Genomic DNA, 14,613 nt, shown 5'->3' with positions numbered 1-14,613 from the left:
CTGCAGTTAGTTACACGAATTCAAATATGGAATGAAATCGGATAGGGATGAACGGGTTTAAGAGTTTTTAAGAGTTTAAGAGTTTTAAGAGTTTTTAAGAGTTTTAGCCAAATGCTTTATAATATAGTATATATATATATATATATATATATATATATATATCCCATATAATTCATATGAATGGGTCAATCCCACACAGATGTAGGGGCCTTTCCTCTACCTCAAGGGGTAGACTCTTGAGAGTTTGTTTTCCTGAAGACTCTCGTCTTGTAAAACCAAAAATCAAAATGAAAACAAGAAAGGAAGCTACTGGTGAGAGTGAGAGTCTAGAGATGCACAAGGCCCGGGCTTCTTGGAGCCTGGGCCTTCCTAGCCCGTTTTCAGTGAAGAAAAATGGCCCGGGCCAGGCGTTGGGGTTGAAAGGGGTGGATTGGGCTTTTGAATGCTAGACCTTTTTGGGCTTAACCGGGTTTTTAGGTTGGGCTTCTTCGGGCCTGAGCCTAAGCCCAAGCCCAAGCCCAAGCCCAGGCCTGTCCCCAAAATTTCAACCTGGCCTAAACTGGGTTCGGTTTCACTAGGCTTGGGCTGGGCCTAGACCAGGCTTCAGACTTGGGCTTTTTATGCAGCTCTAGGTGAGATTCTGTAATCAAGCAATAGGTACAAAAAACAGAAAAGGTAGCATGGACTAGAGATGGCCAAATGGGCCCGGCCCGGCCCGTAACCGGCGGAGGACCGGGACCGGAGAAAAGAAAAAGTAGTGTACAAGAAAAGAAAAAAGCCAAGACTAGTGTACTGTAGAAATGACAGGATACAATGGAACACTAAGAAACATAAAAAGACGATCCCTCTTCCTGGATTAACCAAAGAATTGTTCTTTCTACACGATATGTAGATATACAAGACACGACAAACGCTCTAAATTGCCTGGATGGATTCTGTCACATCTGCGTGATGCACATCTGAACTTGAGTACCGATATGGCAGTGCATATAGCAAGAGAGGTATATCTTGCGTGATCCAAAATTCCTTATATCATGCATAATATTTATATACAACAAATGCTCATGCATACTCCTCGGTAAAGATGAACGGGCCTGGGCCTTCCAAGCCTGCTTTCAGTGGGTAAAGAAAAAGGTCCTGGCTTTTTCAGGTTAGGCTTTGTTGGATCGGGCCTGGACCTGCTTCCAAAATTTCAGCCTGATTGGGCTTTGAGGCTAGGCTGGACTGGGTTCAGGATTGCCAGGCCTGGGCCTGCCCCCAAAATTTTGGTTTGATCAGGCTTTGAGGCCTACCCTGTACTAGGCTTGCAATTACTAGGCCAGGGCTTTTTCAGGCTAGGCTTTATTGGACCGGGCCTGGGCCTGCCCCCAAAATTTTGGCTAGATAAGGCTTTGAGTCCTAGCCTTGACTGGGCTTGGGATAACTAGGCCCGGGATTTTTTCAGGCCAAGCTTCGGCTTTGTTGGACTGGGCTTCGGCCTGGACTTGCCCCTAAAATTTTGGCCTGATCAGGTTTTAAGGCCTAGCCTGGACTGGGCTTGGGATTACTAGGCCCAGGCTTTTATGGGTCGGGATCAGGCTAGACCCATGTCGGGCTTCGGGATTTTTTCTACATCTCTAGTCCTTACCTCTTGGGAGGCTATGCTCTACCAGTAACCTGGGTACCAATGACCCTTTGGTACTGAATTTCAAAGTTATTTCCTTATACTTGCAGTTTTTGAGGAAGATGGCACAACCATACGACAAAACTGGTGGTGGCGGAAAGAAAACTCTTCTGTCACAAGACGATTTGGAAAAGATGAATGGTGTCGAAGGAATGATGTTTTGAGGATAGCTTGCACAATCGAACATATCGAGATAAAGAATTGATGCAACCGGAAAGAAGTTTTGTTCGTAGTTTTTAACCTTATTAGCAGCCCGTTTTTGGAGGGTGTGTTGTATCCTAGCCGTTTCCAATCTTTGTCGAGTATTTGTGTTGCTAGGTTATGAAATAGTGCTCTAAAAGGAATTTTTGAATTCATGATTAGATGATATCTCCTTGGGTTCTTCGTTGGTAGATGACATATTTGCATATATCCCACCCCTTCTAAACCTGGTTTCGAGTGGGATAGACTGATGGATTGCTTACCGACACAAATGGGACAAGTGTTAATAGGGTAAGAGTGTCGTTTGGATTGGCACTAATTACTAAACCGAGTAAGGGTTGTTTGGTTGGTTTTTCATCAAGTATTGTATAGATAAAACTATCTATCTGGATTAATTTGTTTGTATAAATTGAAAAGTTTTTGTTTGAAAGAGTTTTTTCATAGATGAAAGGAGTGTGTTTTTTTTTTTGGGAGGGACAGGATTGGGAAAACTTGACTTTTTGCATTTCCCTTAGAATCTTACTAAATAAGTCACTTTTTATATCATTTAATTTACTATCAAATAGTCATGGAGAGTTTCTCCCTTATCTTACTAGGTCAACATCTCTGACTGATAAAAGGGGCTTGGTAAACATCTGGTACATCATCTCTAACCTGGTAAGAGAAGGTAAGCATGTAGGAAAAAAGCAGCTCTTTGAGATATCCGTGTGAATGAGACGATCTGAAAGAATCAACAAACAACACGATAACAACATTACATTTGGAATGCCAACTAGAGATGGGCAAACTGGTTCCTATGTTTTGGTTTCAGTTAACCTATTACATAGGCCCGGGTTGCCCATCTCTAGTCCCAACAACGGTTTCGAGTTTGGTTTAGCATCTAATATATATTTATTTTCTTTACCCGATTTATCATTATGTCACGTTACATTATTGTACCATCAAATAACAAGTCTTAATGGTATAGTTAATAGGCATCATGATGTTCAAATATCAATTGATGACGTAGAACACTTTTATTTAAGGTAAAGTATCATAAGAAACTGACTTGCTCATTACACAACACATCTTTGTCACAATTTGGGGGAAATTTTACCAACAATTCCAACCGATCACGCATAACCTAGTTTCAAGGACATCAGTGTGAGGTTTTTTTTTTTTTTTTGGCTCACTTAACAGCTGAGACTAGTGGGAGCCCGAGATCTAACCCGGGGCCTATCTTGTATTTAGACAAAATCGTCCCACCTTTGCCAACTGAGCTACACGTCGGAGGCCATCTTTGTCACAGTTTATTAGGCATTATCATTATAATGCCATTTGAATAATCAGAGGTGAGCAAGTGGGTTAAAGCTTAGAAGTGTCATTACAATGACGGTCCAGGTGACGATTTTTTTGAAGTTAGACCGACTAAGATTTATTATTTACACTATATTATAAAGCATTTGACAAAAACTTTTAAAAACCACTTTTTATGCATGAAGTACTGTTTATTGATGSATATTACTTAAAATTCAAGATTACAAGTAAATTGTGCATAAATATAACTTATTAAAGCTTCATGTTTGAATTTGTATAATTAACTGTAGATAAATATAATCAAATAGTGGATAAACATTTCATTTTAAAAAATAAAAAATTTAAAATATAATTAAGATAATCATTGAGTTCTAACAAAATATTTAATTATTATTTTTATAAAAAACCTATATTATTAAACCAAAAATAAAAAAAGAATTAAAGAAATACAGAAAAAAATGAAAAATTTTAAATAGTGAGTTTGGTACTAATATCAATTTTTTTTGTATGATATTTTCATATTTATATTTTATTCAAAATTTAAAAACATTATTCTTTTCTCAAAACCACGTAAAACCGTATTATAACATCGACAAAGAAAAAATAAAACGAAATATTAAAATAGAGATGTATCTCGTTGCATTATGCAAGTACCATTCTAGTATTATAAAATGTACAAAAAAGTCAATGTCTAAATCCCGATCTAGAAAACCCCAGGTCTAGTGAGCCCGAAGCCCGACCCAAGCCAAGCTTCAAAGCTCGAACAACCTAAAATTTTGGAAGCAAGCCTAAAAATCCAATTAAGTTTAATCAGACTTTTTTTAAAACCTCAAAGTCGGCTTGGACCTAAAAACTAGGCCTTTTGCTTTACTCACGCTTTTCAACCAATTAAGTTTAATCAGACTTTTTATTATTAGTTGATTTTTTGGTAAAGGTGAATTTAAGTGTAATAGCTAGTACAGACTGATTAAAAAAAGCAACGTCTCCAAAAAAAATTTTTGAAGTATATAATATTTATATATGGCAAATGTAACAAATAAACTCACACACCCTCTTCATCTATGGTGAGGTTTGAACCCCTGACCTCCTAGAAGGCCAAATGCTACGATACCGTTAGGCCAAAGTCCCTTTGGTAACGTCTCCAACTTTATCCGTAAACGAATCCTATCTTGATTGATTCCCAAAAGTTATGAAGAGAAAGTATAAGTGCCGGTTAACTAAGGGCTTGTTTGGTTGCATTGTCATTACATCCTGTATGGATTAGTTTGTCTTTATAGATTGAGAAGGTTTTTGTTCAAAAGAGTTTTTCATTGATGGAACAAGCATGTTTTTTTATTTAGAGGGGCAGATTTGGGGGGGGGGGGGGAACTTATCGTTCTGCATAAAACTTCTCTCTACAAGCTTACTAAATAAGTCATATTTTATATCATTAAGCCACTATCAAAAAATATTTTATAACTGACCGTATAAGTTGTAAGTCCTGTTAAGCACATTAAGTTGTTAAGAAATAAATAATAAATAAGGAAAGGATATAAATAATGAAAGAAAATATAGATTATTGACATGTAAATGAATGAATGTAGAAGGTGATTAAATCATGTTCCCCACCTGGAATTAAATCACTTGAATTTATGTTGAGGGATGGGTTTTGGACACAAGTGAGGGTCCCTCTTTATGCTTTTCTATCATGTACTTCCAACAACACATTTACATTTATCCTCCTCTTCTCATTCATTTATGCTTTTCCTCTTTTCATTTCATTTATACATATTTTGATTATATATATATATATAGAGAGAGAGAGAGAGAGAGAGTAAGGGAGAAAGGATCATGCGAGAAATTGATCAATTTACAAGAAGGCGAGAAGTTCTAAGATCATACATGATTGCTTGTGATATGAGCATGTAATCATATATGTTTGCAAGGCTTTTCTTCCACTCTATACCCGAGTTCAAATCTTGCTAGTGTCATTTTCTTAGTCAAATGGTGCCCACTATTTGAATTTTTTTTATTGTATTTGTTTCTTATAGTCAAATGGTGCCACCCTTTGAAAAAAATTCTGAGTCCATCCCTATTTGCACGGTCTTTTCTCTCCTTCCAAGCGTAGGTCCTAGTCTTATTTGTATCATTTTCTTAGTTTTTAATTATGTTTCTGAAAAAACACAAGACCTCACATAAAAAAAGCAGGAAAATTAACCAACAAACTACCGATGATTTTGTAAAAAAAATATCCATAGTTTCGTTTTTTATAGCAAGGTGGGAACCGAAGTATTCAAGAGTCAAGACCCATGGTGTAGATAACATGAGCAAGCATCCAAAATCCGCATAATTTTCAGGTGAATTTCGCAAGATGGGAACCCTGGCAAAGAAGATCAGGATTCTGTAGGGGCAGGTTTCATGAGGAACCTAATATTTTAGGAACTTGGGAACCACAACGGCATATTCATCAAGAATATGAACGTGTTATTTATCATGAATGTGGTAACATATTTATGATTCATGATGAATGACACGTATATATTCATCTTGAATGTGTTGTTTATGATAAATATTTATCGTGAAGAGGGACACGTCGCACGCTATGGACGATTCCCGGTTCCTAATCAATTTTGGTTTCCTATCATAACTTCTGAAAGAAACATCATGCAAACCTACGTCTGATGTGGGAGAAAAGCCATGCAAACCGACTTTATCACAAAACTTGTGTCATTATTGTAGTTTCAAGATATATACGGTTGCAAACAACAAAACGAAACGGTATCTACAGCTACCGGCTACCGAAATCCATTCATCAAGGTCATGACTACCACAACACATCTCCTAACCCTAATCATTTTGCCTACGGCCATGCCTATTGTAAGCAAAGCCTTACAACTACAGACGGCAAAACCTGTTTAGATTTAGCTGATCGGATCGATGCTCTGGCGGTCCTCCGTATTTTGTGCCATCAGGTATGACCAATTAGCATCCATACCAGCCTCGGTGATCAAAATATTTAGTAATTTTGTTCAGCGTTGGTGAGTTTCACTTGAATCGTCGTGAACTGCTTGATTGACCTAATAATTTTGCTTTCGCCCTCACATATTCGTTCTATTCAACTTCAATACGTGAATCGAATAACGAACTGATCGAAGCATTGTTATGATCCGAAAACTGAAAGGAAATTTGTAACACTAACCTTTCCGATGACGAATCGAACTTGCATCCACAACAATCTGCACATTCGTTTGCATTTTCGAACATGAATCTGCAACTAATCCATACAAATAGCAAAATCAACTCACGTTGAGTTGCACGGATCAAGTATACAAATCAAAAGTTTTACGAGCAAATGGTAGTTGAAAATGGAACCGCCAATCGAAGAAGAGTTCAATTCCACGGATAAATGAATTTCAAATTGGGAAATTTATTAAAATATCAGTTTTTTAAAGTTGGTTTTTGTGAATCCAGCTAAAAAGACAAATGGATAAACGTATTTATATTAATTTCTTATTATACTATTGTATTTTCAGTTTTTCTTATTACAATAATATAATTTCAAATTATTTTTTATTAGAGCATTGTATTTTGAAAAATCTACCTAGTATAATAATGGTAACTCGTTACCTTTTAAATCGGTTAACTCCAGTTTTTTTTCCTTACATGGATTAAATGAGGTGACAAAAATGACACGTCATTACGATTACGTGGCAGTAATAAAAAAAACCTCTTTCAAATTTTTTAAATAATTTTCTCAATTGTCCTGTCGATTATTCATATCCCACCAAATTTTTTTTTTCATTGCTATCTTTAAAAAGTCCTTTCGAAAAAATTTCAATTTTATTAAATTGTATGCATATTAAATATTCTAGAATAACATTTTTCTAACAAATGTGATATATTTTTTTCAAGATAAATATTTTATTTTAAATAAACGTAACACTTATTATTTAATTTTTTTAATTAAAAAAAACATTTTTTAAGAAATTATCGATATAAAATGTGTTTTATAAATTTTCTTGATATTATTATATTAATAAATATATTAAATAATTTAGAAATAATCTAATTAATTTAATATATTTATTGGTTAATATGTCAAGTCAAAAAAAATGTAATATATTTTTTTTAAAAATAAATATTTTTTGTAGATAAACGTAATAATTCTTATTTTTTTTAGTTCAAAAAATACATAATTCAACATTTTCTTTAAATAATAGTGGGATAAATTATGATCTACAAGTTTTTTTTCTTTATATTGTTATATTAATGAATAATTTAGATTTGTTTAATTAAAACATTTCACGTCAACATGTTACACGTGGACAATGAGGTGGCACAAAAACATGGTATAATTGATAAATTTAAATCAAAAAGTTATCCGATACCATAGTAGGTAATTTTACAAAGTACAATATCCTAATAAAAAAATAATTTAAAAATACATTCTTGTAATAAGAAAAAAAAATAAAAATTATATTTGCCCTAACAAATTATTTTTTATTCTTCTACCATTAAGAATCCTTGAAATTAAATTTATAGAAGAAAAAATTAATATTTTATAAAAAATTAATATTTTAATAATATAATTTATATGTAAGCTTCAAAATAAAGAAAATATTGGGCATGAAAGTAAAAAGCCATGAAATTGCAAATTGGTCCCCACATTTACAAAATATTGCACCAAAGTATGTATGTATATTTTGTTATTCAATTAGAAGATCTATGAATCACCATTTTCTGCACACTTTAATCCCCCCTCCAATCCCCTCTATATGCAAAATTTCCCCTAAATCTATACAATTCTCATCAATGCAATTGGCACCCAATTCCGATCACAACTCCGCCTTCAACCGCCGCATCCAGCCTTCGGGATCAAATCTTGCCGCCATACTCCGCGATCTACCGCCACCAGCTATCTTATACCACCACGCTCGATGCCCGAAACGCAGCCTCCAAAAACACCCTTTTTACGGTTTCTTTACTCGAGATCAATCGAAGACGGAGCGGAAGCGGTGGCGGCAATGGAGTATTCGTGTTTTAGAAAGACGGCATACAGAAGCTCGTTCCAAGAATCCGGGACGCCCGGTAAGCACCAATGGCTGCAGTCTTGCCTGCGTAAAGGTGCAGGGCCACCAGCGTCCGGCCCCAAATAATATAACGACGCATGACCATCTTTTCGCTTCGATGACATGTACGTCACGTCCAATAACTCTAGTTTCGCTATGAACGCTGACTCATTCTGGCGTTCCGATAACACCGACCCAAATATGTTGGGGAAAAACATCGCGCCGGATGAAACCGGCGATGAACTCAAGTCGGGAAGCGTTTCAAGGTGGCAGCTACCACCGGATTTCCAATCACCTCCCCTAAAAACGACATTAATAAAAACTCGTGTAAAGGTTCATGAAACACAACCAAACCAATTGGTAAATCCCATGCAGATGTAGGGTACAGGGTCTCAAGGTATGATGTATTTAAACTTTGTATATATCCTGAGAACCGACGCTGTACCCCGTTTGAAAAAACAAAAATCCCCCCGAGAAAGTCCGGGCCTATCAAGCCCGAAGCATTTGACATGCTATAAGCCTGACCAGGCCATTTCTTTAAAATCCCGTAAGCCTAAAAAGCCCGAGTCAGGCTTATTTTCACGCCCAAAACCTAGACCAAAGCAAAAAAGCACGGGCCTAAAAGCCCAATTGAGCCAATTTTCTAAAAGCCTTATTGAGCCAATTTTCCCACCAAAAAACCAGGCCCAGCTCGAAAAAGCCTGGGCATATTTTTTTTTAAGCCTGAAAAAGCATGGAAAGCTCGTCGGGCTCATTTTCGAGCCCAAAGCCCATGCCTAAAAGCCCAATTGGGCCTTTTTTAGAAGCCTTAAAAAGCCCAATTGAGCCTGTTTTCACAACCAGAGACCAGGCCTAACCTGAGTACGGCCCAAAAATCCGGGCATATCGAGCCCGAAGTCAAGGCCCAAGCTAAAAGCTCGATTGGGCCATGTTGTTTTCAAAAGCCCGGGCTCGATTTTTTCTTACTGAAAACCGTAATCAAGCAACGGATTTATGGAAACATAAGGTGAATGGAAACCTGAAATGGACGGGAGAAAAGCCTCGGAAGATGACTTGAGTCTTGTTCGTATCGACTTCTTTACTGATCCAATTCAAAACCGTTTCCATCGATCTCTTGTATGCAGTTCCTACGCTCATATTCATTTTCACATCTCCGGATTCTTGAAAGTAACATCCCCTAAAAAGGCCAACAAGAACCCTAAAAATCAGATCAAAGAATCGAAAGAAACAATCTTGAAACACATTCCAAGGTCATTTTAACTTCAAAAAAGTCGTATTTCGTATTAAAAGTTTATCAAGATTCAAGAACGCTTACTCGCGTGTCGTTTTTTCAGAATTCCACCAATGCCCGGTGTTGAAAACGATCACGTCCGCACCTTTCCATTTCCCGGCAAACCAATCCATCTGATCGAGCTTCAAAGTGGTTCGAACCTCTTTTGGTGAACCAGCCGGCGGTCTGCTCTGAAGAACCAGATACGGAGCTCGGTAATACTCGATCGTACAATTGAAATCAGCGAATTTAAACACCAAGAAACCCGTGTGTTTCGTGATTGGTCTACCATTCACTTCATATATTGAAGATTTGTTAGAAACAGCAGTTGATAACAAACACAAAAGCGATTCCCATTGATTTCTCCCAATCGAATCGCCAACGAACACTAACCTACGGTTTCGTAGTCTTTCCAGCATCGTTACTGCATCGAATCTGCATCCGAAAACACCATCAGAACCAGAAATCGATGAGTTTTTCATTCATAATCATCAAATCAACAACCACCCTTTTGAAAGATTCAACAAAAACACATAAATCTCCATGGATAAGTCACAAATCAGTGATCTTTAACAATCCCATGAACTTCAAACAAGAACATATGATGATTATGGATATCAAAAATCCTTCAAAATTAACAAAAACCCAATTGAAATCTGTTGTTGAATCTTTCAAATTCACAAAAACCCAATTGAAATCTGTTGTGGAATCTTTCAAATTTACAAAAACCCATTTGAACTATGTTCATAAAACTTGCAAATGAACATAAACCCATTTGAAAATTTCAAAACACACATGAATCTCCATAGATAAGTCAAAAATCAGTGATCTTTAGCAACCCCATGAACTTCAAACAAGAACATATGATGATTATATATATTTGAAATCCTTCAAATGAACAAAAACCCATTTGAAATCTGTTCTTGAATCTTTCAACTTCCACAAAAACCCATTTGAAATCTGTTCTTGAGTCTTTCAAATGAATAAAAACCCATTTGGAAGATTAAAAAAAACACATGAATCTCCCTAGATAAGTCAAAAATTAGCGATCTTTAGCAACCCCATGAACTTGAAGCAAGAACATATCAAATGGAAAACCTAAAAAATGGCAGAAAAGATTCAAATTGAAGAAAACCCACTTCAACTTTTACATAAAAGCGCACACGAATTTCAATGGAATTTAGAGGGAAAAAGAAAGAGATATAACCTTGGCAAATTGCAATATTTGGGTTGCCATCTCCACTTTGTGTAGAATCTATCAATTCTACCATTTTCAGAACACCTAAAACCATCATCTAACAACAAACAATCTTTAGATTCATACAATGGATACCTCTCATCCCACACCCAATTTCCATCAAATATGTTACATTCGCCCCGACCCGTTTCAAGAAACCCAACGAGCTCTCGACCCGAACCCGAACCAGACCCGCTGAACCCAAACCAACCACGAACCCTGAACCCTCTGCTCACGGACCGATAATCCAAGAAAAACAAACACAAGATGAAACAAAGACTAATACAGAAACAACCAAGTTCAGATGGCTTCAATCTCTTGAATTTCTTCAAGAACTCCAATTGGGTCATCTCGTGTTCGGACCCTTTTACGGATTCTTAACCCAAATCACAAATTCAAAATAAAGGGTTTTATTATCAACCCAATTTGGGGATTGGGTCAAAAGGGGTTTCTTGAAAAAGTGAAAACCGTCAAGAAAAGGAAGAAGATGAACCAGAAAAAAAGGACCACCAACACACACAGAGAGTGATTTGTGTAAGGTTTAGCAACGGGAATCCGCCATTGGAAGACGCGAGGTGGGGCTTTTTGTAAGGAGAAAGAGGGAATCGAGAGAAAGAAAGAAATAGGACAGAATTAGGAGATTAGATGGGTGGGGCCAAGACAGACATTCATGGATTCACACATTGGGTGCGTGTTTTCTTGAATATATATCTTTTCTTATTATATATATACATATATATATATATATATGAGTGTGTGTGTGTGTGTGTGTGTGTGTAATGGTGTTGATGATGATTAGTGATGAGCCTGTAAGTTTTATATGAATGATTGACAGGTATAAAGAAGCAAATTTTGACTTCGAATTGAGGGAAAGTGGAGGAAGAGGGGGGGTTTCGTGGGGTTTAGTGGGGGAAGGAATCAAGAGTTTCCCCAAAATTGGTGGTTAATCATGACTTTTTAATACTTTCCCTTTCATAAAATCAAATTAAATCTTTCATGAAATCCAGGGTTTTTGTTTATATTTGATATTATTTTTATTTTTATTCGTTTTAGAATAATTAATAAATTGTATGAAAAAATAATGTATTTTAAGTAGATTTTTATTTTTAGTAACATATTCTCAAAACTATTATTTTATTATTTAAGATGTAAAGTTTTAAACATTTAAGTACTCATATAAATGGTTGAAGCATTAATCGGTTATCATGCTTATGTCACAAGTGATGAGATGAAATTGGGTAAAATTTAAAAGTAAGTAACTGAATTTTTAAATTTATTTTTAATTAATGTATAAATATTTAAGGATTATACATAAATAAAGTACACTGTTTCCAACAGTCATGTTATTTTAGAAATTTTGGAGATTTAAACAAATTTGGTTCCAACAACCATGTTAAAACTTTTCATTATGAATAGAGAGAAAAAGAGAGGTAACAGCGAAATTTCCATATATGAAAGAAAAAAGATAAATATAACATAGTATAAATGTATTAGAATATAACTAGAAGAGTATTTGTGCAATGCATCGAGATACATTTTCATTTCAATATTTCATTTTATTTTTTAGCCAAGTCGATATAATACGATTTTATGTGGTTTTGAAAAAACGTCAATGTTTCTATTTTTAATAAAATATAAAGTTAATAATATCATATAAAATTTGCAAAAAATATCAATATTAGTATTAAATTAACTATTTAAAAGTTCTTGTTCGTTTATTTTTTTAATTCAAATTTTTTATTATAATTTAATTTAACGTAACGAAGTAACTTAATTTAGGTTTAATAATATATTTTTTTATAAAGATATAATTAAGTATTCTGTTAGAACTCAATAATTATCCTAATTATATTTTAGATTTTTTTATATACTTTAAAATGAGATGTTTATCCTCTATTTGATTATGTTTATCCGCAGTTAGTTATACGAACTCAAACATAAAGCTTTAACAAGTTGTATTTATGCACAATTTACTTATAATCTTGAATCTTAAGTAATATGCAAATCAATAAACAGTACTTTATGCATAAAAATGGTTTTTAAGAATTTTTGTCAAATGTTTTATAATATAATATAGATAGGGATGCTTGATTTTTTATTCATTAAGCCAGATATTTTATTAAGCATTTAAAACCATCTATCTATACTATATTATAAAACATTTGATAAAAGCTCTTAAAAATTATTTTTTATGCATGAAGTACCGTTATTGATCCATATTACTTAAAATTCATTATTACAAATTTTTTGCGTAAATACAACTTATTAAAGCTCCATTTTTAAATTCGTGTAATTAACTGCAGATAAACATAATCAAATACAGGATCAACATTTATTTTAAATATAGAAAATCTAAAATATAATTAAGATAACCATTGAGTTTTCACAAAATGTTTAATTATTATCTTTACAAAAAATTATATTATTAAACCAAAAATAAATTACTTTGTTATTAAATCTAAAATTAAATCATAATAAAAATTAAATTAAAAAGTTACATAAAAAAAGAACTATTAAATAGTTAGTTTGATACTAATATCATTTATTTATTTTTAAATTTTTATGTTATTTTCAAATTTATGTTTCATTCAAAAATAAAAACATTACCTATTTCTCAAAATCACATAAAATCGTACTATATCGATAAAGTCAGAATAAAAATTAAACATTAAAATCGAGAATTATCTTATTGTATTGCACGAGAACCCTTCTAGTAATAATTAATTTGTTTGTCTATATAAATTAAAATAATTATCGTTTATTGGACTATAAATAGCGGCCATATTTAGGAACCTAATCACAAACAAGACAAAGAAAAAAAAATGGACGATTGTGATCACTTGGTGAACTTGGTCAATCTAATGCCATGTGTCAATTATTGATTGGTACTTTATTAATTTTGTTTTTCTAGAAAAAAGAATACCAAAATTCATTTGTTTGGGATTAAAAATGGTTTTTTGTATGTGTTTGTTTCCTTTTATCATTGAATTATTTATTTTATAGATATTTATATTAACTTTTTTTTCTCTTCTTTATTAACATGGATATCTAATTCGCTATGCGAGTCGACTAATCTCAGAGCAACCACCCGTAGCCTGGAGTGGCCGCCAGGGACGAACCTAGAATTTTTTTCAAACGGTGGCACCATTTGGCTATAAGAAACAAATACAGAGAAAAAAATTTAGATGGTGACACCATTTGACTATAAAAAACATATGTAGGGAAAAAAATTTGAACTATGACACAATTTGACCAAGAAAATAACACTAACATGATTCGAATTCAGGTCTGAGGTGGAATAAAAGCCTTGAAAACCAACTATACCAAAGAAAACTTATTCATATTGTAATTTCGAAATACATACGATGGCACACAACAAAGTAATACGATTTTTGCACCTTTCATGAACCTAAATTTTTTTACCCTTCGACGGAGAATTAATATGGTGGCACGTGCCACCATTGGCACCACTATAGATCCGTCCATGGTCACCGCATTTGAATCTATGTGACCATAAGGGGATTTTTATTCTTCATTGGATTCGAACCTGAAATCTCCAAACACTTTTGACCTTTGGAGTGCAAACTCAAACTAATCAGACATCATCCTTATGATTTTTTATCTTAATTCTTTGGGTCAAATAAATGAGTTTATATCATTCTTTCCAATTTTTTTCTATTAAATAAAATAAAAATGTTAAAGAATTTTGCATGTTTTATTCGATCGACTCAATTTGTGGTTTTCACGTTCTCAAACGTCAATTAAACCGGCCAAAACGATATGTGTGAAGGTGGTTTATTGTTTTTTTATATTAAATTAAATACTTTATTTTTAAAATAAATAAATACAGGATTTAAGTTATAGAATTGGGATCATATGAGACCAGCCTGTTTTCGTG

At 34.1% G+C, this 14,613-nt stretch overlaps 2 protein-coding genes across 2 annotated transcripts in view; one reads left to right on the top strand and one right to left on the bottom strand.

Annotated features, from left to right (window-relative positions):
* The window catches only part of LOC112518729 (general transcription and DNA repair factor IIH helicase subunit XPD), a 13,755-nt gene extending 11,497 nt beyond the window's left edge, over positions 1 to 2,258 (top strand). Inside the window, exons 11-12 of the mRNA XM_025126528.1 lie at positions 893 to 1,001; positions 1,714 to 2,258. Of these exons, the coding sequence (XP_024982296.1) occupies positions 893 to 1,001; positions 1,714 to 1,827 (223 nt within the window). The 3' untranslated portion in view covers positions 1,828 to 2,258. The remainder of the gene's footprint in view (positions 1 to 892; positions 1,002 to 1,713) is intronic.
* A 5,557-nt stretch (positions 2,259 to 7,815) lies between these two features.
* LOC112518463 (protein trichome birefringence-like 10) lies at positions 7,816 to 11,288 on the bottom strand. The gene is made up of 4 exons (XM_025126166.1): positions 10,686 to 11,288; positions 9,524 to 9,913; positions 9,227 to 9,385; positions 7,816 to 8,508 (listed from the first exon to the last, which is right to left on the bottom strand). Exons 1-4 carry the CDS (start codon positions 11,063 to 11,065, stop codon positions 8,121 to 8,123), a joined length of 1,317 nt encoding a protein of 438 aa, XP_024981934.1. The 5' UTR covers positions 11,066 to 11,288; the 3' UTR covers positions 7,816 to 8,120.
* Between the last annotated feature and the right edge of the window lie 3,325 nt (positions 11,289 to 14,613).

The sequence above is a fragment of the Cynara cardunculus genome (assembly GCF_001531365.2).
Source record: "Cynara cardunculus var. scolymus isolate 2C chromosome LG 9, CcrdV1, whole genome shotgun sequence".
NCBI lineage: Eukaryota > Viridiplantae > Streptophyta > Magnoliopsida > Asterales > Asteraceae > Cynara > Cynara cardunculus.
This window is presented reverse-complemented; position numbering and strand designations above follow the sequence as displayed.